At 40.7% G+C, this 20,462-nt stretch overlaps 3 protein-coding genes across 13 annotated transcripts in view; 2 read left to right on the top strand and 1 right to left on the bottom strand.

The window, feature by feature from the left end:
* Positions 1-16,631, bottom strand: part of LOC126595859 (uncharacterized) — a 98,528-nt gene extending 81,897 nt beyond the window's left edge. For 4 of the 10 annotated variants that reach the window (XR_007613731.1, XR_007613724.1, XM_050262232.1 and 1 more), the window contains exon 1: positions 13,891-14,437. The gene's annotated coding sequence lies outside the window, so the exon portion shown is untranslated. Of the gene's footprint in view, positions 1-12,871; positions 14,438-14,692; positions 15,218-16,179 lie in introns of those variants that run through there. The other 6 variants (XR_007613723.1, XR_007613730.1, XM_050262241.1 and 3 more) reach the window with 4 other exon arrangements.
* Positions 1,392-6,536, top strand: LOC126595840 (ATP-citrate synthase beta chain protein 1-like). 2 transcript variants are annotated; one of them, XM_050262151.1, is made up of 18 exons: positions 1,392-1,595; positions 1,852-1,944; positions 2,146-2,274; positions 2,373-2,475; positions 2,678-2,743; positions 2,831-2,954; positions 3,044-3,178; positions 3,453-3,513; positions 3,608-3,684; positions 3,794-3,949; positions 4,039-4,167; positions 4,279-4,411; positions 4,507-4,634; positions 4,760-4,865; positions 4,971-5,047; positions 5,142-5,212; positions 5,331-5,615; positions 6,089-6,536. In XM_050262151.1, the coding sequence occupies exons 3-18, from the start codon at positions 2,175-2,177 to the stop codon at positions 6,162-6,164; spliced, it is 1,827 nt and encodes a 608-aa protein (XP_050118108.1). In that variant the 5' UTR covers positions 1,392-1,595; positions 1,852-1,944; positions 2,146-2,174; the 3' UTR covers positions 6,165-6,536. The 2 variants fall into 2 exon arrangements, with proteins under 2 accessions (XP_050118108.1, XP_050118106.1); XM_050262149.1 differs by lacking the exon at positions 1,852-1,944 and having other exon boundaries at positions 1,393-1,595.
* On the top strand, positions 8,188-20,058 carry LOC126595835 (phytochrome B-like). Its single transcript, XM_050262140.1, has 4 exons — positions 8,188-10,497; positions 17,370-18,177; positions 18,466-18,759; positions 19,269-20,058. The coding sequence occupies exons 1-4, from the start codon at positions 8,457-8,459 to the stop codon at positions 19,486-19,488; spliced, it is 3,363 nt and encodes a 1,120-aa protein (XP_050118097.1). The 5' UTR covers positions 8,188-8,456; the 3' UTR covers positions 19,489-20,058.
* Positions 20,059-20,462: the final 404 nt, after the last annotated feature.

The raw sequence follows: 20,462 nt of genomic DNA, 5'->3' as shown, positions 1-20,462 counted from the left end.
TTAATTATCGTGACTGATTTATTGTGTAATTTGGCTCAAATTCTTATATTTAAAGTATAATATTTTTGTATTTAACAAAAATAAACAAAACCTAAGTCATCACGGGGTGGTCTAGTGGTTTGGACAAATTTCAGGCTCGTATTTCATATGGTTGGTTCTGTGTTCGATTTCTAGCTTTAGTGGATAACACGATGGTAATCAGGAGAAGATTAAAATACCTATATGGGTATTTCCTACTTGCCCCTCTCCTGAAAAGGTAGACTATCGTGACTTTGCCACCATCAGGTAATCTCTTACAAAAAACCCAAGATGTCTATTGATACACTATACATAATATAATAGGTAATATAATGCTAGAATTATGATGATTTATGGTGTAATATTTTATTATAAACTATACTAATCTACAATGAGGAATACAAACTTAAGAGACAATGAGGGATGTACACTACATTGGCGAATTCGATACAAAAATAGGTTGTTCATTGTGTGGCTCAACCGAACTCTCCTCTCACCTTAGTGTAAAATATATTGTTGTCCTAAAAAAAAAATGTGAACTCCATACTTTTCTAATTATATGTTCGATAAAACTATTTGAATACATAAAACTGGTACATTTGTTACCACACTCCTTTATAAAGGAATGCCCTATCATTATATACGAATCATACATGTATTAGAGAGTGTCAACAACTGTGTCTAATTAGTAATTACCATCATCCTTCTACATATGTTTAGCATAGGAAAAGTTAGGAATTAGAATCATTTCATTAAATTCACACTATTTGTTTCGATTTTTTTGACAAAGGAATGTGGTTTTTTTTTCCTTTTGGGCAGTTCAAATTTCATGGCAGGGTTGTGGGCAAGGGAAATAAGGAAATATAATGGTGGATTCGTGGTCCAATATCCTTGTGGATATGATGTTAGGTTTCTACCAATGTGTCCTGAATTCAAAATCCTCTCACCTCTAAATTATTGTAATAGCTTCGAACCATTTCCCTCACTTTCATAATAATTATTTAAAAATAATAATCATCCCACAATATTTTTACTTATTTTTTGTAGTTAAAACAAACGAATTAAACAAGAATGTGAATAAAATCATGTCATTTATCTAATAAAATAAAATAAAATTAATGGTCAAGCCAACCTTCCTCTCCCCTTCTTGGTCCCCGGTATCCACCTACCACCTACCACCCAACCAGCCACCCCTCCGCCCACCTTTCTCTTTCTCTCTCTTCCAGTCTCTCTCTAACTCACCTCCTCAGTCACATACAATAATCAAAAGAGTAGTAAATTCTGTACAGCGCCAACAAATATTAATATAAAATTAAACAAAAAATAAATAAAAAAAGTCGCGCTCAGTGAGCTAACTACCCAGCGCCACGTGACCAGCTCATCCCGCCCTCCTTCCCCTCTCTCTCTCTCTCGTTGGTAGCAACCTCTCCATCTCCGACCCTCCCCCCTCTCTCTCCTCTCCCTCCTCTCTCTCTGTCTCTCTCTATATAATCTCTCCCTCTATCCAATCCTTCCTAAATCCCAGCATCTGCATTTCGGCCTCAAATCCCAGATTCCACTCTCACAACCAGAATCAGGTAAGCTCCAATTTCTCTCTATAGTTTTTTTTGCTCTGGATTTACTTCGGATTTCCGGTGGACTAACCACCCCGGATTAGGAGAGATCCGCTGTTTGGCTCCGTTTCCGGGATCCCATTTCCTGTCCGGGCTTCAAATTCCCCCGGTTTTCTTTTATCGTTTCTTTTGTTTGTTTTGCTTGATTTGTTGTGTATAATTATGGTTAGCATTGTTCCTGGAGATTAACATCTGCTTCTGCTTCGCTTTTCTTGGATAGTTGGGTTGTTGGGTTTTGTTTGGTAGCGGTTTGGTTGGTACATTGCGTAGAGATCTGTTTGGTAACCATATTTGCATATCTATTTGGCATTAGGTGAGTTTTTCTAACAGAAATCGACCAGTAGATCTATACCTAACTTCACCATTTGATTTGATCTGCTTACCTGTAATTGTTCTGCTAATCCTAAACCGTAATTGTCGAAACCAGAGCTGTGAATTTTGTTTGGATCATGTAATTGATATGTGATCACCATGAATTAGTAGTTGATGTTTTGGTTTTTTATTCTGTGATCAGAAGCCGGAGGTTTTCTTGACCCGAAAACCATGGCCACGGGACAACTTTTTTCGCGCACCACTCAGGCGCTGTTCTACAACTACAAGCAGCTCCCAGTCCAGCGCATGCTCGATTTTGACTTCCTTTGCGGTGTGTGTCATTTCCTAATTTTGACTTAGAACTTGATCTTACTTATAGTTTTTAGTTTTTGAAAAAGATATAAATGTAATAACTGAGGTTTGTAATAGGGAGGGAGACACCATCAGTTGCTGGAATCATTAACCCCGGTTCTGAGGGATTTCAGAAGCTATTTTTCGGTCAAGAGGAAATCGCCATACCAGTGCACTCAAAGTAAGTCGCCATTCTCTCATCCTCTTCCTAGATTTCGTCTTCATGGCTGCAAGCCACCTTTTGTATAGTTATGTATATGCATGTATGCATGGTTCATCTTAATTTTCCATATCCAATATATTCAAATCATGTTATTAGTCAGTTACCATTCTTGATCTGTTGTTTCAAGATTGTCTGACCTTTGGGTTGATAACTGTTGCAGCATTGAAGCATCATGCGCTGCACATCCTACTGCTGATGTCTTTATCAACTTTGCTTCATACAGAAGGTCAGTGATTATTCTATGAGTAGTGTTTTGGAGTGCGAAACTTCTATGGTTGTACCTAAGAATGAATGTATTTTGATATATCTCCAGTGCTGCTGCTTCTTCCATGGCTGCTCTGAAGCAACCAACCATTAGAGTTGTGGCAATCATTGCTGAAGGTGTACCTGAGTCAGACACTAAGCAATTGATTGCATATGCACGGGCAAACAACAAGGTTACACGATTGATGCAAAGTCATCTTAATTTCACTAACGTGGGAAAATGAACTGGCGATACTAACTTTAATTAACGTATCTTTTGCAGGTTGTCATTGGCCCAGCAACTGTTGGAGGAATTCAAGCTGGAGCTTTTAAGATTGGTGATACTGCTGGAACAATTGATAACATTATTCACTGCAAGCTATACAGGCCTGGATCTGTTGGTTTTGTCTCCAAATCTGTATGTAGCTAATCCAATATCTTGAACTTCAGAAAATATGGTTATTCATAAGACTTTCATGATGTATATACCTTAAAACGTTTAGCGTATTGGAATTCAGTTCATTCATTTCTGTCCTGTGCCCTTATGTTTTAGAAACCACCAAGAGTAGTCTGGTTATTTGATGTGCCATGAGTTACCACATAGTTATTCAATCCGCAACGTGGTGTGCCTTGTCAAGAAAGTCATATTTGTGTTCTAGAATTCTTACAAAAGAATTTTTGTGATATTGCAGGGTGGGATGTCTAATGAGTTATACAATACTGTAGCTCGTGTAACAGATGGGCTTTTTGAAGGTATCCATATTTGCTCTGCTTAATTTTGTTTTAATAGCTGACAATATTTGAACAAGGTTTTAATACAATTTTGGTATGTCTTGAAACTCTTCAGGTATTGCTATTGGAGGTGATGTGTTCCCAGGGTCTACTCTTTCTGACCATGTTCTGCGGTATAACAATATCCCCCAGGTACATTATGCTTTCATTACTTTTTTTTAAGGGACTGCCCACGATTTGCATATTGTAGGAAGTCATCAGAATTCTAAAATTCGGAATCTGGTTTTCTGATCGAATGCAGGTCAAACTTATTGTTGTACTTGGGGAACTTGGTGGGAGAGACGAGTATTCTCTAGTTGAAGCTTTGAAACAGGGCAAAGTTACCAAACCAGTGGTTGCCTGGGTTAGTGGGACTTGTGCAAGGCTTTTCAAATCCGAAGTGCAATTTGGTCATGCTGTAAGTTCTCATCTCAGTTGCCCTTGAATAATATCATCTCAGTAAGTGGGCAAAGGATTCTAATTCTTCCTTGACGTTATGTAAATCAGGGCGCAAAAAGTGGTGGTGAGATGGAGTCTGCACAAGCAAAGAATCAAGCCCTGAGGGATGCTGGTGCTGTTGTTCCCACTTCATATGAAGCTTTGGAAATTGCTATCAAGGAAACATTTGAAAAACTGGTAATTACAGCACGCCTTGAGATAAACTCCACAAAGATTGCTTGACTTAGTTATGGAATTCCATGAGGATCTGTGGCAGACTAACATTACATGTTTCGCTTATTTGTGCAGGTTGAAGAAGGCAAGATTGCACCAGTCAAGGAATTCAAGCCTCCACAAATACCTGAAGATCTCAACTCTGCAATTAAGAGCGGAAAAGTTCGTGCTCCAACTCATATCATATCCACAATCTCTGATGACAGAGGTATATACTAAACCCTACAATGTTCCTGTATATTATTGATGTGTTTGGCAGAAGACATCAGTATCATTGACTTCTACTTTTTATCTACTATGCAGGTGAGGAACCATGTTATGCTGGTGTACCTATGTCTTCCATTGTTGAGCAGGGTTATGGTGTCGGTGACGTTATCTCTCTTTTGTGGTTCAAGCGTAGCCTTCCCAGTTACTGTACTAAATTTATTGAGGTAGGTTCCTCATTACTATAAAGCTGCTTACTTGTACTTTTTCCCCCTCCTGTTTAATGTGGTCGTCCTAGAAGCACATTTGCATATTGTAGCTCTTTCACTAATATGTATGACATTGATATCAGATTTGCATCATGTTATGTGCTGACCATGGTCCTTGCGTCTCTGGTGCACACAACTCAATAGTAACTGCTAGGGCTGGCAAGGACCTTGTTTCCTGCCTTGTTTCAGGTAGATATATTCCCACAGAAAATGTTCTATACTTTGTTATAAAGTTTCTAGTTTAAGGATTAGAGATAATTTGGTTGCGGACTCAAAGATGAGCTTCTGAAACAGGTTTGCTCACAATTGGACCACGATTTGGTGGTGCCGTTGATGATGCTGCTCGATATTTCAAGGATGCATATGACAGGGTGAGCTTTATTGGGCATTTCATGTTTAATCGTTGAAACTTTAAACCTTAAAATGATGTTTTAAACAAGCAGTCCCTTTGCTGTGTTTTATCAGAATCTTACACCTTATGAGTTCGTCGAAAGTATGAAGAAGAAGGGCATTCGTGTGCCAGGGATTGGGCATAGGTATTGAGAGTTTTCAAAAATATGCAACAGTACAATCTTGGAGTTTCAGTTTATGCATTTTAGTAGCTGCGTTTGAAATCTTATTGATGGAAGTTTTTGTTTCTTTGCTGTGAAAAAGGATCAAGAGAGGGGACAACAGAGATAAGAGAGTAGAGCTTCTACAAGCGTTTGCACGCACACATTTCCCTTCTGTCAAGTACATGGAATATGCCGTTCAAGTTGAAACCTACACACTCTCGAAGGCAAACAACCTGGTCCTCAATGTTGATGGTGCAATTGGAACCCTGTTCTTGGATCTTCTTGCTGGCAGTGGAATGTTCGCCAAACCAGAGATTGACGAGATTGTTGAGATTGGATATCTGAATGGGCTATTCGTGCTGGCACGTTCTATTGGTTTGATTGGGTGAGTACTGGCTAGAATTATTCTCTATTTATTCTTTTCCGCAGATATTTTATAGGTTAGTTTTATGTTGTTGCGGATTAAGGTACAATCATATTCTAGATAACGACACATCAACAATCAGAATACTGAACCTACATAGGCACACATCTCCTCTACCTGCAAGGATAATGTACTTTGGACTTCCTATCGTCCCTAAACAGACACGGTCTTATGGTCACTGATACATATAGGACTTACTAGTCAATTTCCGATCTGTTGGCATAATATAGGATTAGATACCTGGCTTTGTCATTGAGGGTAACACAAAACAACTGATTGTTCTTAATGACAATGAGGTTCATCACCGTTCGATGGTGGATCAGATAAACAAGGGAGAGAAGACATCATTTTCTGCTTGTATATATGATGCTTTCCTGAGTACATCCGTAGAATATACTTTTACTCGACTGATTTCTCTCTGCTCCAAATTTCAGGCACACATTCGACCAGAAAAGGTTGAAGCAGCCCCTATACCGCCACCCATGGGAGGACGTTCTTTACACCAAGTGAAAAAACATCGGATAGCAGGTTCTGATTCCGGACTACCTGCTTTTAGACAAGCATTGTTGTTTCCAAGTCTCTCAAGTCTACGATTCGCCTGGAACGATTATTGTTCGGTTGTTAGAATAGTGTGTGTGTATCGCTAATGCTGGAGCTGATTTTTATCTTTCATTTTGCAAGTCTGTATCGAAAGTTCATAAAACGAAGAACCCTCGATCATTTTACTAGACAAATTTATGTTTTCGTATAAATTTCTTGGTTTCTGGTTTTGGGAGAGAATGTAGAGCAACTGGGAATTGGATGTATCAACAGTGTGTGCAATTGTTCTCTCTCGAGAAAAAACAACCGAATAAATAGAAATTTGTTGCCTCACAGGATAAATATTTTCTCAAAATAGCGTTGTATAAAGTCATAAAATGTAAATTGGTCTTATCGGTTGAACTTCTTTTTGTGGAAATTTTCATCATAAAGTAGCGTTAAGTAATGCTATTCATACTATATTTTTATACCATATTTTCATACCACATTAGGTGACATCTGATGTGGACAGCTACATCATTTGAAAAATTTGCAAAACCCAAGGAAATGAAGGAGAAAGATTCCTCGTTTACCACAATCATTATTTAATTAACTAATTTTTCTTAATTATTAATTTATTAAATAATGAACTAAATTTAAAAATCTAATTAATTTAAATGATGTGGCTGTCTACATCAATGTCACCTAAGTTGGTATAAAAATGTGGTACAAAATATGAATAGCATTACTCTTAATAATTTTTCAGACTTTATATACACCAACGAGACAATGCATTTATTCAATATATTTTTTGTAATTTTGTGTCTGTCTAAGTCTAACCCATATATACCTCTCTCCAAGTTAACATTACGCGTTATAAACAAGATATTTAAATGTTGTTGGTATAAATTTGTCCACTCACAAAACACCTCCAAATTAGTTATTGAACGCGCATTGAACCGTTCATACATAATAAGTTCTTGATTAATTTGGAAATAATATTTGATCATATCCTCTATAAGTTTAGGGAGTTCTAGATTTATTTAACTCGATATATTACAAGTGAAGAAAAAGAAAAAAAATGAAATGTATTATAGTATAGTAATATTTTTCTCCACTTATAAGTAAGATGTTTTATGTTTAATTCTCGCAAAAAACGAATTTAAACTACATTATTATAGTTTAACTCATAGTGAAGCTTAACTCACTCGCTATTCCTTTAGTATAGATAAACTTTTAAGACATGGGTCTCTTTAGCAAGGTCTCTTTAGCAATGTCTCTTTATTGCTAAAATTAGAATGGGTCTCTTTAGCAAGGTCTCTTCGGCAATGTCTCTTTATTGCTAAAATTAGAAAGGACAACTGAATTCCCTTCCATTTATAGTTCTACTTTTATAATATATTGGGGAAAGAACCTGACTTGGATCTCATGGTCAGTGCAAAGATTTTTAAGTCCCAACTTTAATTGGCAAAAATAAAATATGCAAAGATTTATATAAAAGAGATAAAAAAAATTACTATTAATATTACTTCAAAATTTTAATATTTAGAGTGTCAATAATTATTTTTAAAATAAGAATTGTATACAGGAGAATTAAAATTAGAAAAATGTGAAGAAGATTCTTTTAAAATGAATTATCTTAAAAGTAGGATTGTGTGTATTTTCTATCATCTCAGTTTTTTACACATATATATATTTTTAACACGAAAATTGATATTAAATTATGAAGTAATCCAAAATTAATGTAAAATTCTACTTTGAAAAAGTGTCGTTAACATTTTTCTCAAAATTATTGTCATTGATTCATTGGCTCAAACTCCCAAACGCACAGACAGAACCACCAATCGAATGATGGCCTCCATTTTTATTCTCACCACGAATAATGCAAAACGAAAATCAAGAAAATTAGAGATAAATCCACACAAACAAAAAAACAACAATTCAGAAGAAAAAAAATAAAGAAAAAAGAAGAGAGAAATAAAGTGTCGTTTTCATTTCTTCTTTCTCTCACTCCCCGCTCGCTTTCTTTCTCTCCCAGCACAGAGAAGAAAACACAACAAAACAAAAAAGAATCAAGCCAAACCAGCTTTATTACGGACCGCCATCAGAATTCACAAGCTTTCTTACATTTTTTTTTGAAAAAAGTCACAAGCTTTCACTTTGATCGGCGTCGAATTTTCATGGGGTATTGGAATTTACCCCCTTTTTTTTATAATTTTTCAGCGAATATAGGACTAACCCAGTGAGAATTGAGTCAAACGGGGAGGACCCAAGTCAGCAGAAATGGCGTCCGGCGGTCAGTCGTCGGGCACCAGCAATATCAAAGCTCACCACAACACGGAGTCTATGAGCAAAGCCATTGCTCAGTACACCATCGATGCTCGGCTGCACACGGTGTTCGAGCAGTCCGGCGAGTCCGGCAAGTCGTTCGACTACTCGCAGAGCATGAAAACCACCAAAGATTCGGTTCCGGAGCAGCAGATTACGGCGTACCTGTCGAGGATTCAGAGGGGCGGCCATGTCCAACCGTTCGGGTGCATGATGGCTGTGGACGAAGCCACGTTTGGAGTCATTGCGTACAGCGAGAACGGCCGTGACATGCTCGACCTAACGCCGCAATCAGTTCCTATCCTTGAGAAGCCGGAGATTCTCACAATTGGGACCGACATCCGTACGCTGTTCACGCCGTCGAGCGCGGTTTTGCTGGAGAAGGCATTTGGCGCTCGGGAGATTACGCTTTTGAACCCGATTTGGATCCACTCCAAGATTTCTGGAAAGCCCTTCTATGCAATTTTGCATAGGATTGATGTTGGGGTCGTGATTGATTTGGAGCCTGCGAGAACAGAGGACCCTGCGCTGTCGATTGCCGGCGCGGTGCAGTCGCAGAAGCTGGCGGTGAGGGCGATCTCGCAGCTGCAGTCACTGCCAGGCGGCGACATTAAGCTTTTGTGTGATACTGTGGTGGAGAGTGTGAGGGAGCTTACTGATTATGATAGAGTTATGGTTTATAAGTTTCATGAGGATGAGCATGGTGAGGTTGTGGCTGAGAGCAAAAGGCCTGACTTGGAGCCGTACATTGGGCTGCACTACCCGGCCACGGATATTCCACAGGCGTCAAGGTTCTTGTTCAGGCAGAACCGGGTTCGAATGATAGTAGATTGTCACGCCAATCCGGTTAATGTGATTCAGGATGAAGGGTTGATGCAGCCTTTGTGCTTGGTCGGATCCACACTAAGAGCCCCTCATGGTTGCCATTCCCAGTACATGGCTAATATGGGGTCCATTGCGTCATTGGCGTTGGCCGTAATCATCAATGGAACTGATGAGGAAGCTCTTGGAGGGAGGAATTCAATGAGATTATGGGGCCTGGTTGTTTGCCATCACACCTCCGCTCGGTATATTCCATTTCCGCTTCGGTATGCTTGTGAGTTTTTAATGCAGGCCTTTGGACTTCAGTTAAATATGGAATTGCAATTGGCTTCACAAATGTCTGAGAAACATGTTTTAAGGACGCAGACTCTGTTGTGTGACATGCTTCTGCGTGACTCCCCGACTGGCATTGTCACTCAAAGTCCTAGTATCATGGACCTTGTTAAGTGTGATGGTGCTGCACTCTACTACCAAGGGAGGTACTACCCGCTTGGTGTGACGCCTACCGAAGCCCAGATAAAGGACATTGTGGAATGGTTGTTGGCTTTCCATGGAAGTTCAACTGGTTTGAGCACAGATAGTTTGGGTGATGCCGGGTACCCTGGAGCTGCCTCTCTTGGTGATGCAGTTTGTGGGATGGCGGCTGCTTATAGTACTAAAAGGGATTTTCTGTTCTGGTTTCGATCCCACACTGGGAAAGAGATCAAATGGGGTGGAGCAAAGCATCATCCAGAGGACAAGGATGATGGGCAGAGGATGCATCCACGCTCTTCATTCAAGGCGTTTCTGGAAGTAGTTAAAAGCCGGAGTTTGCCATGGGAGAATGCAGAAATGGATGCAATACACTCTTTGCAGATTATTTTGCGTGACTCGTTTAAGGACACGGAGACAAACCATTCAAAAGCTGTTATGCAGACCCAGCTTGGTGATCTGGAGTTCCAAGGGATCAATGAGCTCAGCTCTGTAGCAAGAGAAATGGTTAGGTTGATAGAGACTGCAACTGCTCCCATATTTGCTGTCGATATTAATGGCTGTATAAATGGGTGGAATGCAAAGGTTGCAGAGTTGACCAGACTCTCAGTTGAGGAAGCTACCGGGAAGTCTTTGGTTCATGATCTCGTTTACAAAGAATCTGAAGAAATTGTTGACAAACTTCTGTCCCGCGCGTTAAAAGGTAATCTTTTTGGACCTAATGTCTTTATTCCTGTTTACTTAGTGAGTTTATTTATGCGGTGTTATTGACATTTTTTCAAGTATTTTCTCAATATCAGTGACACCACACAGCTAATCAAAATATAAGTTTCTTGCCAAACGTTGTCATCATAAAACTGATGCATGAAGGGTGTATGTCAAATTTTGAAATTCTCCGAGTAAATCTTTGAATGGCACAGGATAAAGTCATAGCAATCTTGGATACTTCAAGTGCTACATGAACTTCACTGAGATAGTTTTATTGTGATGACTTGATACCTTCTAATTAATTAAGCTTCACTGGAAAGATCCAAAAATGTTAGCCTTTCTTGTATTAGCAATGTATTGTAGTTATCGCTTGTATTCTGTCTTAATAATGCAATTCTATCTGCAAGAGAGACTTAGGTCATTACTTTTTCTGCCTTGAAACTGGTCAATTAGGTGATTGCTCAGTAGCAATGCAACAAGGGCAGAGCATGTGTTTGCATACCATATAGGTATGAATTTTGGAATGTTACCTTAAAACAAACAGGTGCATACCGTTAATGTCAGCATGGCTAATTATGGCAAAATACGGGGCTAAACACCTAATTGACCATTTATTAGTTGCTGGCCTTAAATCTCAAACCTTCTACATCAAATTATAACTTGAATATTTTTGTGGAGTGGAGACTCCCTGTTACCAACTGATGTTTTCCTGGTATATTTTGTTGTTCGGGCCTGCATGCCTCCTTGGTTTTGCTTTGTTTTAGAACTTGTGCCTTTGATTGTTAGTTAGGATTACATCAAGGCTCATCCTTAAGTCCTTACCTTTGCGTTGGTAATGGATGAGTTAACAGGACATATTCAAGATGATATTCCTTGGTGTATGCTTTTCGCAGACGATATAGTGTTGATAGATGAAACTCAGGAAGGGGTAAATGCAAAGCTTAACCTTTGGAGAGAAGTGTTGGAATCTAAAGGTCTTCGCCTAAGCCGATCAAAGACAGAATATATGGAGTGCAAGTTCAGTGCAAATGGAGGCCAAAACGAGTTAGGGGTGAGGATCGGAGATCAAGAAATACCAAAGAGCGACCGTTTTCGTTACCTAGGATCTATCTTGCAAAAGAACGGAGAATTAGATGGAGATCTCAACCATAGAATACAAGCTGGATGGATGAAGTGGAAGAGTGCATCCGGTGTGTTATGTGACCGCCGTATGCCACTGAAGCTCAAGGGAAAATTTTATAGGACGGCAATAAGGCCGGCGATGCTGTATGGCACAGAATGTTGGGCGGTGAAACATCAGCACGTACACAAAATGGGTGTAGCGGAGATGAGGATGCTTCGTTGGATGTGTGGGCACACGAGAAAGGATAAGATTAGGAATGAGGATATCCGGGGTAAAGTAGGAGTAGCCGAAATTGAAGGAAAGATGAGAGAAAATCGGTTACGGTGGTTTGGACATGTGCAAAGAAGGCCTACTGACGCTCCGATTAGAAGATGCGACTATGGGACAGAGGTTCAGGGCCGAAGGGGTAGAGGAAGACCTAGGAAAACTTTGGAAGAGACTCTAAGAAAAGACTTAGAGTACTTGGATCTAACGAAGGACATGACACATGATCGAGCACAATGGCGTTCTAAGATTCATATAGCCGATCCCACCCAGTGACTTGGATTTTCCAAGTCTCCAACCGAGAAGTTTTCCTCACTCGGAAAATTAAGGGAACACTACCCCAACCTACATGCTCCACTCAGAAAGCTTCAACATACAAGCTTCAACAAAAGAAAATTCAAAGAACTTAGCGAATAAGGCTTTGGTGTATTTAACACAATACGTTGAAATGAAGGAAAGCTTATTTATTGATATCCCCGATAAGCTACAAATATGTACATATACATGAGTCAAAATAAACACACAAGAGGGAGCCTTCACAAAGGTTGCTTAGGAGAAGTCTCAGCAGTCGGTAGAGCCTCAGAAAGAGAAGGCACCGGAGGGGGATCATTTGGAGCCTCAGTACTGGACAGAACCCTAGAAGGAGGAGGCATCAGAGGTTGATCATTTGGAGCTTCATTACGCGGTACAGCCCCAGAAGACGAAGGCAATAAATGCCTTTGGAACAAACCCACAAATCTCTGATGATCAAGTAAAACCTGACCATCAGTTTCCTTCATCTGGTCAAGCTTCCTCTTCATGTTTGTAGCATAGTCATGTGCGAGCCGGTGCAACTGTTTATTCTCATGCTTGAGCCCTCTAATCTCCTGTTTGAGACTCATCACTTCAGCCGCCAATGATTCAACTTGGCGGGTTCGAGCAAATAGGCGTTGGGCCATATTAGACACAGAACCTGCACACTGAACACTGAGAGCCAGCGAATCCTTAACAGCTAACTCATCAGACCGTTTGGAAAGTAGTCTGTTATCTTTGGGAGTGAGAAGGTTCCTGGCCACCACCGCAGCGGTCATATCATTCTTCATCACGGAATCCCCAACGGTAAGAGGACCAGTGGGGGAGACGAAGGATGGACGCCATATGTTGTCTGGAGAAGGCGGGGCTGCCTCTTCAACAAGGTTCAAGTCAAAACGACGGTCGGAGGGGCCAGACATTTTCAAAGGTGTTGAAGAGAGAAGAGGTCGGACAAATCAAGATCTTAGAAGTGCAAGAATGAAGCTTCTACTGGTGGAGATTCAAGTGTGCTTTGGAACTTAATGCCAGCCCCTATAAAAATCTGCACTCGACGGAGCTTCAGAAATCGAAGAGGCGCCTGCTCAGAAATCGAAGAGGCGTTTGCTTTCTCAAAAGCTGGGCTGCTTAGAGATCACGAGGGTTGATCTCAGAAATCGAAGAGGCGTTTGCTTTCTCAAAAGTTGGGCTGCTCAAAGACCACAAAGGCCGATCTCAGAAATCGAAGAGGCGCTCACTTTCTCAAAAGCTGGGCTCCCCAGAGACCACGAGGGCCGATCTCAGAAATCGAAGAGGCACCTACTTTTCCAGCCTTGTCAGCACCTGTCACACGCACACTCAGCTTTGCGGAAATTATGGGCATTCTATCGAAGACTTCTGGGGAAGTAGAAAACACATGAATCTTACTGTTCAATCACCCACTTGCCACACGCAACAATAGCTCATGGGTACCACAGAAAACTTTGCCAAAGTTCTCTGCCAAAGTTGAGCACGTGAAGCTTGCAGCTCCCACTACATCACTCTGACCAAGAAGGGTAAAAGAATAGCAAATAAACAGCACTAACAAAGTTTAAACCCATAAATTTTGAAGGTCTAGCTACCATATTATTACCCACAAGGGTAAAGGAACAGTACCACTGCTGGATAATTGGAAAGTCCCTGTGTGTCAACCTCTGTGCTTCGTGGCAAGGTAGACTAGCAAACATGCCCAACCTTTACTCACATTCGAGAAAACACTCCCAATAAGATTGCTTGCTCCAAAATCGAAGAGGCACCGTCCTCCGAATCTCGAGAGCCAGACTCCCAACATGACTACTTTCTTAAAAATCGAAGAGAAGCTTCGTGGCAAGGTAGACTAGCAAACATGCCCAACCTTTACTCACATTCGAGAAAACACTCCCAACAAGATTGCTTGCTCCAAAATCGAAGAGGCACCGCCCTCCGAATCTCGAGAGCCAGACTCCCAACATGATTACTTTCTCAAAAATCGAAGAGACGCTGCTCCCCGAATCTTCGAGAGCCAGACCCCCAGCATGATTGCTTTCTCAAAAATCGATGAGGCATCGTTCTCCGAATCAATCGAAGAGGCGCTCGCTTTCTCAAAAGTTGGGCTGCTCAGAGACCACGAGGGCCAATCTCAGAAATCGAAGAGGCACCTACTTTTCTAGCCTTGTCAGCACCTGTCACACGCACACTCAGCTTTGCAGAAATTATGGGCATTCTGTCGAAGACTTCTGGTGAAGTAGAAAGCACATGAATCTTACTGTTCAATCACCCACTTCTCACACGCAACAATAGCTCATGGGTACCACATATAACTTTGCCAAAGTTGAGCACGTGAAGCTTGCAGCTCCCACTACATCGCTCTGACCAAGAAAGGTAAAAGAATAGCAAAGAAACAGCACTAACAAAGTTTAGACACATAAATTTTGAAGGTCTAGCTACCATATTATTACCCACAAGGGTAAAGGAACAGTACCACTGCTGGATAATTGGAAAGTCCCTGTGTGTCAACCTCTGTGCTTCGTGGCAAGGTAGACTAGCAAACATGCCCAACCTTTACTCACATTCGAGAAAACACTCCCAACAAGATTGCTTGCTCCAAAATCGAAGAGGCACCGTCCTCCGAATCTCGAGAGCCAGACTCCCAACATGACTACTTTCTCAAAATTGAAGAGAGGGTAAAGGAACAGTACCATTGCTGGATAATTGGAAAGTCCCTGTGTGTCAACCTTTGTGCTTCGTGGCAAGGTAGACTAGCAAACATGCCCAACCTTTACTCACATTCGAGACAACACTCCCAACAAGATTGCTTGCTCCAAAATCGAAGAGGCACCGCCCTTCGAATCTCGAGAGCCAGACTCCCAACATGATTACTTCCTCAAAAATCGAAGAGACACTGCTCTCCGAATCTCGAGAGTCAGACCCCCAACATGATTGCTTTCTCAAAAATCGAAGAGGCATCGTTTTCCGAATCTCGAGAGCCAGATACCACAGACCACTTTTTCAAAGTACTCTGACAGAGTTAAAACATGTGAAACTGGCAGCTCCCACTACCGTGCTATGACCAAGCAGGGTAAAGGAATAGCATTACTACTTGTTGTTAGGGAGACTCCTATATATGTCGACCTCCATCCCCAACGGACAGGCAGACCTGCAAAAATGCTCAACCCTTCATCATATCTGAGAGGGCACTCCCAACGAAGCCTTTCGAAATATTCAGCTTTCTTTCCCCCCGATAATACCTCTGCAAACAAGCTATACTAGAGCAAGAATATCTCATATCATCAGGGTTAAAAGCAAGAGTATCCCATATCATGCTTTTTCCCTGTCTTTTCCTTTGGCCTTGTTTTTACCTGCAAGACAAGGAGAAAGAGAGCAATCAGTCAGCAGTTGGAATCAAGCTTCCAGCCAGGAACTGACTGCCTGGAACCCCTTACCTGATTACTTACCTGGCATTGCTCTCGAGTACTCATCTTCAACATCTTATGTTTCCAGGGAAGATTCCGCATCTGCTTGAGGAACAGATAGGGCAAGTGCGAAGGATACAAGGAAGCATGTGGAGACAAGCGTAACAGCACACGTGCCGATACATCCATTACTCTGTCAAAAGCAAAAGTATCCCATATCAGCAGGGTGGAACGTACTCTAGATTTGATGGACTTGTTTTGACCCTCAAATTCTTCAGTCGGCCTTATACTCTGGAGGAAACCAGAAAACCCTCCAGCTCAGTTCAAGAATAAGCCTGTGGAAAGTTACTTCTTCAAAAGCAAAAGTATCTCATATCATCTCTTCTCATTTTTCTTCTCTTTATCCTTCATGCTGCTGCAAGATGGGGAGAAGGTGAACAATCAGTCGGAGCTCTGATTGCTTACCTTGTCTGTCACCTCTTTCAGCAGACCCCCTAGCTCGGCGACTTGGGGGACTCCTACTACATGGTTTGTATCGCGCTTGACCAAGCCTGAAACTACAAGTAAGCTTCAAGTGAAATTGATACATTACCTTGTGCATCTCCACCAGTTAAAGATACCACCCCTGGATGGAGGAAGAGTACTTCCAGAGAAGATGCCACATCTACCTATGAGACAGATAAGGCAAGTCAAGACGACACCACACTCCGATACTTAGAAGTTTCGTGATTACGAGATCATTCTCCCACAATATTTCCTAATGTCATTTGTACTAAATCATTCACTTGTACTCACTAAAGGAGAGCTTGAACCTATGTACTTGTGTAAACCCTTCACAATTAATGAGAACTCTTCTATTCCGTGGACGTAGCCAATCTGGGTGAACCACGTACATCTTGTGTTTGCTTTCCTATCTCTATCCATTTATATACTTATCCACACTAATGACCGGAGCAATCTAGCGAAGATCACAAAAAGCGACCGTTTTCGCTACCTAGGATCTATCTTGCAAGAGAACGGAGAATTAGATGGAGATCTCAACCATAGAATACGAGCTGGATGGATGAAGTGTAAGAATGCATCCGGCGTGTTGTGTGACCGTCGTAGGCCACTGAAGCTCAAGGGAAAATTTTATAGGACGGCAATAAGGCCAGCGATGTTGTATGGCACAAAATGTTGGGCGGTGAAGCATCAACACGTACACAAAATGGGTGTAGCGGAGATGAGGATGCTTCGTGGGATGTGTGGGCACACGAGAAAGGATAAGATTGGGAATGAGGATATCCGAGGTAAAGTAGGAGTAGCCGAAATTGTAGGAAAGATGAGAGAAAATCGGCTCCGGTGATTTGGACATGTGCAAAGAAGGCCGACTGACGCTCCGGTTCGAAGATGTGACTACGGGACAGAGGTTCAGGGCCGAAGGGGTAGAGGAAGACCTAGGAAAACTTTGGAAGAGACTCTAAGAAAAGACTTAGAGTACTTGGATCTAACGGAGGACATGACACAAAACCGAGCGCAATGGCGTTCTAGGATTCATATAGCCGACCCCACTTAGTGGGAAAAGGCTTTGTTGTTGTTGTTGTTGTTGTATCCTTGAATGAAATTGAATTTCCAAAAAAGAAAAGCGAAGATAAGAAAGATAGGGGGCAAAACAGCTTTTTATTTGATATATTTTTTGTTTCATCATGGATGATTTGAATGGAATGATTAATATTAAGTCTGAAAGTAAGTCTATTTTTGGAAAAGGTTGGATATTTGACCACATTAGCTTTTTCAATTCAGGTGAAGAAGATAAGAATGTGGAAATCAAAATGAGGACATTTGGCCCAGAGCATGATAACAAGCCTGTTTTTGTTGTGGTTAATGCTTGCACTAGCAAGGATTACGCTAATAACATAGTTGGAGTTTGCTTTGTTGGTCAGGATGTTACTGGTCAAAAAGTAGTAATGGACAAATTCATAAAAATACAAGGTGATTACAAGGCCATTGTTCATAGCCCCAATCCTTTGATCCCACCCATATTCGCTTCAGATGATAACACCTGTTGCTCGGAATGGAACACTGCCATGGCAAAGCTCACTGGGTGGAGCCACGGAGAAATCCTTGGAAAAATGTTGGTTGGAGAGGTCTTCGGCAGTTGCTGTCGTATCAAGGGTCCAGATGCTATGACAAAATTCATGATTGTCTTGCACAATGCCATCGAAGGGCTAGACACAGATAAATTCCCCTTTTCATTCTTTGACCGGAATGGGAAATATGTACAAGCTCTCTTGACAGCAAATAAGAGGGTGAATACAGAAGGTCAGGTTATTGGAGCTTTCTGCTTTTTGCAGATTGCTAGTCCAGAACTGCATCAGGCTCTTAATGTTCAGAGGCAACAGGAAAAGGAATGTTTATCTAGGATGAAAGAATTGGCTTACATTTGCCAGGAAGTAAAAAATCCTTTAAGCGGTATACGTTTTACCAACTCACTTTTGGAGGCTACAGACTTAACTGAAGATCAAAGGCAGTTTCTGGAGACTAGTGCTGCTTGTGAGAAGCAAATTTTGAAGATTATAAAAGATGTAGATCTGGATAGTATTGACAATGGGTAAGTTTTTCTTATAAACTTATGTTGTTACGTTCTTTTAACAAAATTCTTCTCACACGTCTTCTGTTTCTTATCTTCTGCTAGTACTGCATTCTTATCCTGAGACATAATACAAATCAGTCCCCTTGCTTTAATTTTTATTTGTATCTGTTGATTCTTTCTGTGTCCACTGATCCTTTCACATCCTAGTGTTTTTTTTTTTAATATAAATACTGGCACCTTAATTTTTTCATAATTGAACAGAAAAACATAATTAAGTTTCTTACTTCTTTTTGGCTTTTCAATTAGATCACTGCAGCTTGAGAAGGCAGAATTCTTACTTGGGGGTGTCATAAATGCTGTTGTTAGCCAAGTAATGTTATTGATGAGAGAAAGAGATCTACAGTTGATTCGGGATATTCCTGAAGAAATCAAAACATTGGCTGTTTATGGTGATCAAGTGAGAATTCAGCAGGTCTTGGCTGATTTCTTATTGAATATGGTACGTTATGCACCCTCTCCTGAAGGCTGGGTGGAGATTCATGTTCTTCCAATCTTGAAGAAAGTACCTGATGGAATCACTCTGGTTCGTACTGAATTCAGGTGGTTTGTCTTCTCACTATTAATATTTTATTAGTTGTGGATGTTGATGGGGATGAGATAACAGAGTAATGTACGCAACTTGTCCTTGCAACCTGACTTTGCCTGGTGTCCTGTGGGCTGAAATGATAATCATGTTCAACACGTAGGGTTTAACATATATATGCTATGTGCTTTAAAAAGAGAAAGTTATGATCATGGTTTCGGGGCCAGTGACTTACTTGATGTATGTTGAATGACTTGGTTTCATGAATAGGAGTTAGTAATGCAAAGTTCGGTTTTGTACCTAATGAACCTCTTACTTTCTATTGGCGTAGTCTAACCAGAATGATTGTATGCTTCATGTAATTGCAATTTCTCTCTCCCAGCTTTCTTCACAGTAATGGCTAGTCTCGTTGGGCGCTACTTACAAATTGCAACACTTAAAATCGTCACTTTTCTTCTTATATTGTTAATGACATAAATATTACCGTTGTGATATTTAAACGACTAATCCCGTGTTTATGGTGAAGGTTGGTATGCCCTGGTGAAGGTCTTCCTCCTCAATTAGTTCAAGACATGTTCCATAGCAGTCAATGGATGACTCAGGAGGGACTAGGACTGAGCATGTGCAGAAAGATTTTAAAGCTCATGAATGGTGATGTCCAATATATCAGAGAGTCCGAAAGATGTTATTTCTTAATTACTCTCGAGCTTCCTATGCCTCGGAGACCTACAAATAGTAGTGACTAGCTGATCAAACTTCCAAGAATTTACAGTTTCAACAGGGGATGCTTCTTATCCCAAGAACAAACTGCACAGGCACCACCAAAACCACCGGATTCTTTTTTACTGTACTAAACAGAACATATTTCTTCCCACTTTAGCAAGCGACCCAAGACTGGCGTTGGACAACACCAATTCAGCTCACCAAGACATTCGAGCAAGGTATAGCAGGTAGCCTAAGTGCAGTCTTATGATTTCTCTAATGCAGTTAAGCCAAACCTTACTGCATTAATGCGCTGCTGTGTGTTATTCATTGAAAAGGACCGAGAAGGTGCATTCAAAGGCTCTTCTTGTAGTACTTCTTCCACGCATGTATTCTACTCCATTGTTTGTACTAAATCCTTTTACACCACTTGTTCTCAGGTGTCTGCGACGAAAGCGTTTTGGTCTTTTCCCTTTTAATGTATAAATCTTCTCCTGTGTAATAAAGCTGGTGGTCCTCTTCTAGTTGCTGGGTAAATGTAACATAAATTGACTGACATTATGTTATTTAATTCATATATGAAATGGTGATGGGGTGAGTGGATTGATGTTTGAGATGGTGATGAATGGCCCATACCATTTGTTGTTATTTCTCATTTTCTGATTAATGTCAGAGATAGTGACAATGAATAAGTAAAAACTTACTTATTCCAGCCTCCACAATAGTAAGTTTTTTCTCTTGCCAAAGGAGCTATGGTTAATTGTCGGTTCATCGAGCAAAAGAGATTATTAAATCTAGATCATAGCCATAGGTAATGTTGAAGACGGAGGCCAACTTCTAAGTTTTGTCTAGTAGAAGGTAGAAGATGAATTAGTGACGATGAATAAGTAAAAACTTACTTATTTCAGCCTCCACAATAGTAGGTTTAAACACGTGGACGACCCTTGGCAAACCCAACTTCTTAGGCTATGGGGGCAGAAGAGTGGATTCTTAATTCATCTAATTCATATAACTTAAT

The sequence above is a fragment of the Malus sylvestris genome, chromosome 13 (assembly GCF_916048215.2).
Source record: "Malus sylvestris chromosome 13, drMalSylv7.2, whole genome shotgun sequence".
Taxonomy (NCBI): Eukaryota; Viridiplantae; Streptophyta; class Magnoliopsida; order Rosales; family Rosaceae; genus Malus; species Malus sylvestris.
Note: the sequence above shows the minus strand (reverse complement) of the source record. Positions and strands in the feature narration are given on the sequence as shown.

Excerpts from the sequence above, each read along its gene's own strand:
- LOC126595835 (XM_050262140.1), top strand. The coding sequence starts at position 8,457 with ATGGCGTCCGGCGGTCAGTCGTCGGGCACCAGCAATATCAAAGCTCAC. Across the intron at positions 18,178-18,465 it reads CTGGATAGTATTGACAATGG|ATCACTGCAGCTTGAGAAGG; the intron begins GTAAGTTTTTCT and ends CTTTTCAATTAG. Across the intron at positions 18,760-19,268 it reads CTGGTTCGTACTGAATTCAG|GTTGGTATGCCCTGGTGAAG; the intron begins GTGGTTTGTCTT and ends TTTATGGTGAAG.
- LOC126595840 (XM_050262151.1), top strand. The coding sequence starts at position 2,175 with ATGGCCACGGGACAACTTTTTTCGCGCACCACTCAGGCGCTGTTCTAC. Across the intron at positions 2,275-2,372 it reads CGATTTTGACTTCCTTTGCG|GGAGGGAGACACCATCAGTT; the intron begins GTGTGTGTCATT and ends GGTTTGTAATAG. Across the intron at positions 2,476-2,677 it reads GCCATACCAGTGCACTCAAA|CATTGAAGCATCATGCGCTG; the intron begins GTAAGTCGCCAT and ends TAACTGTTGCAG.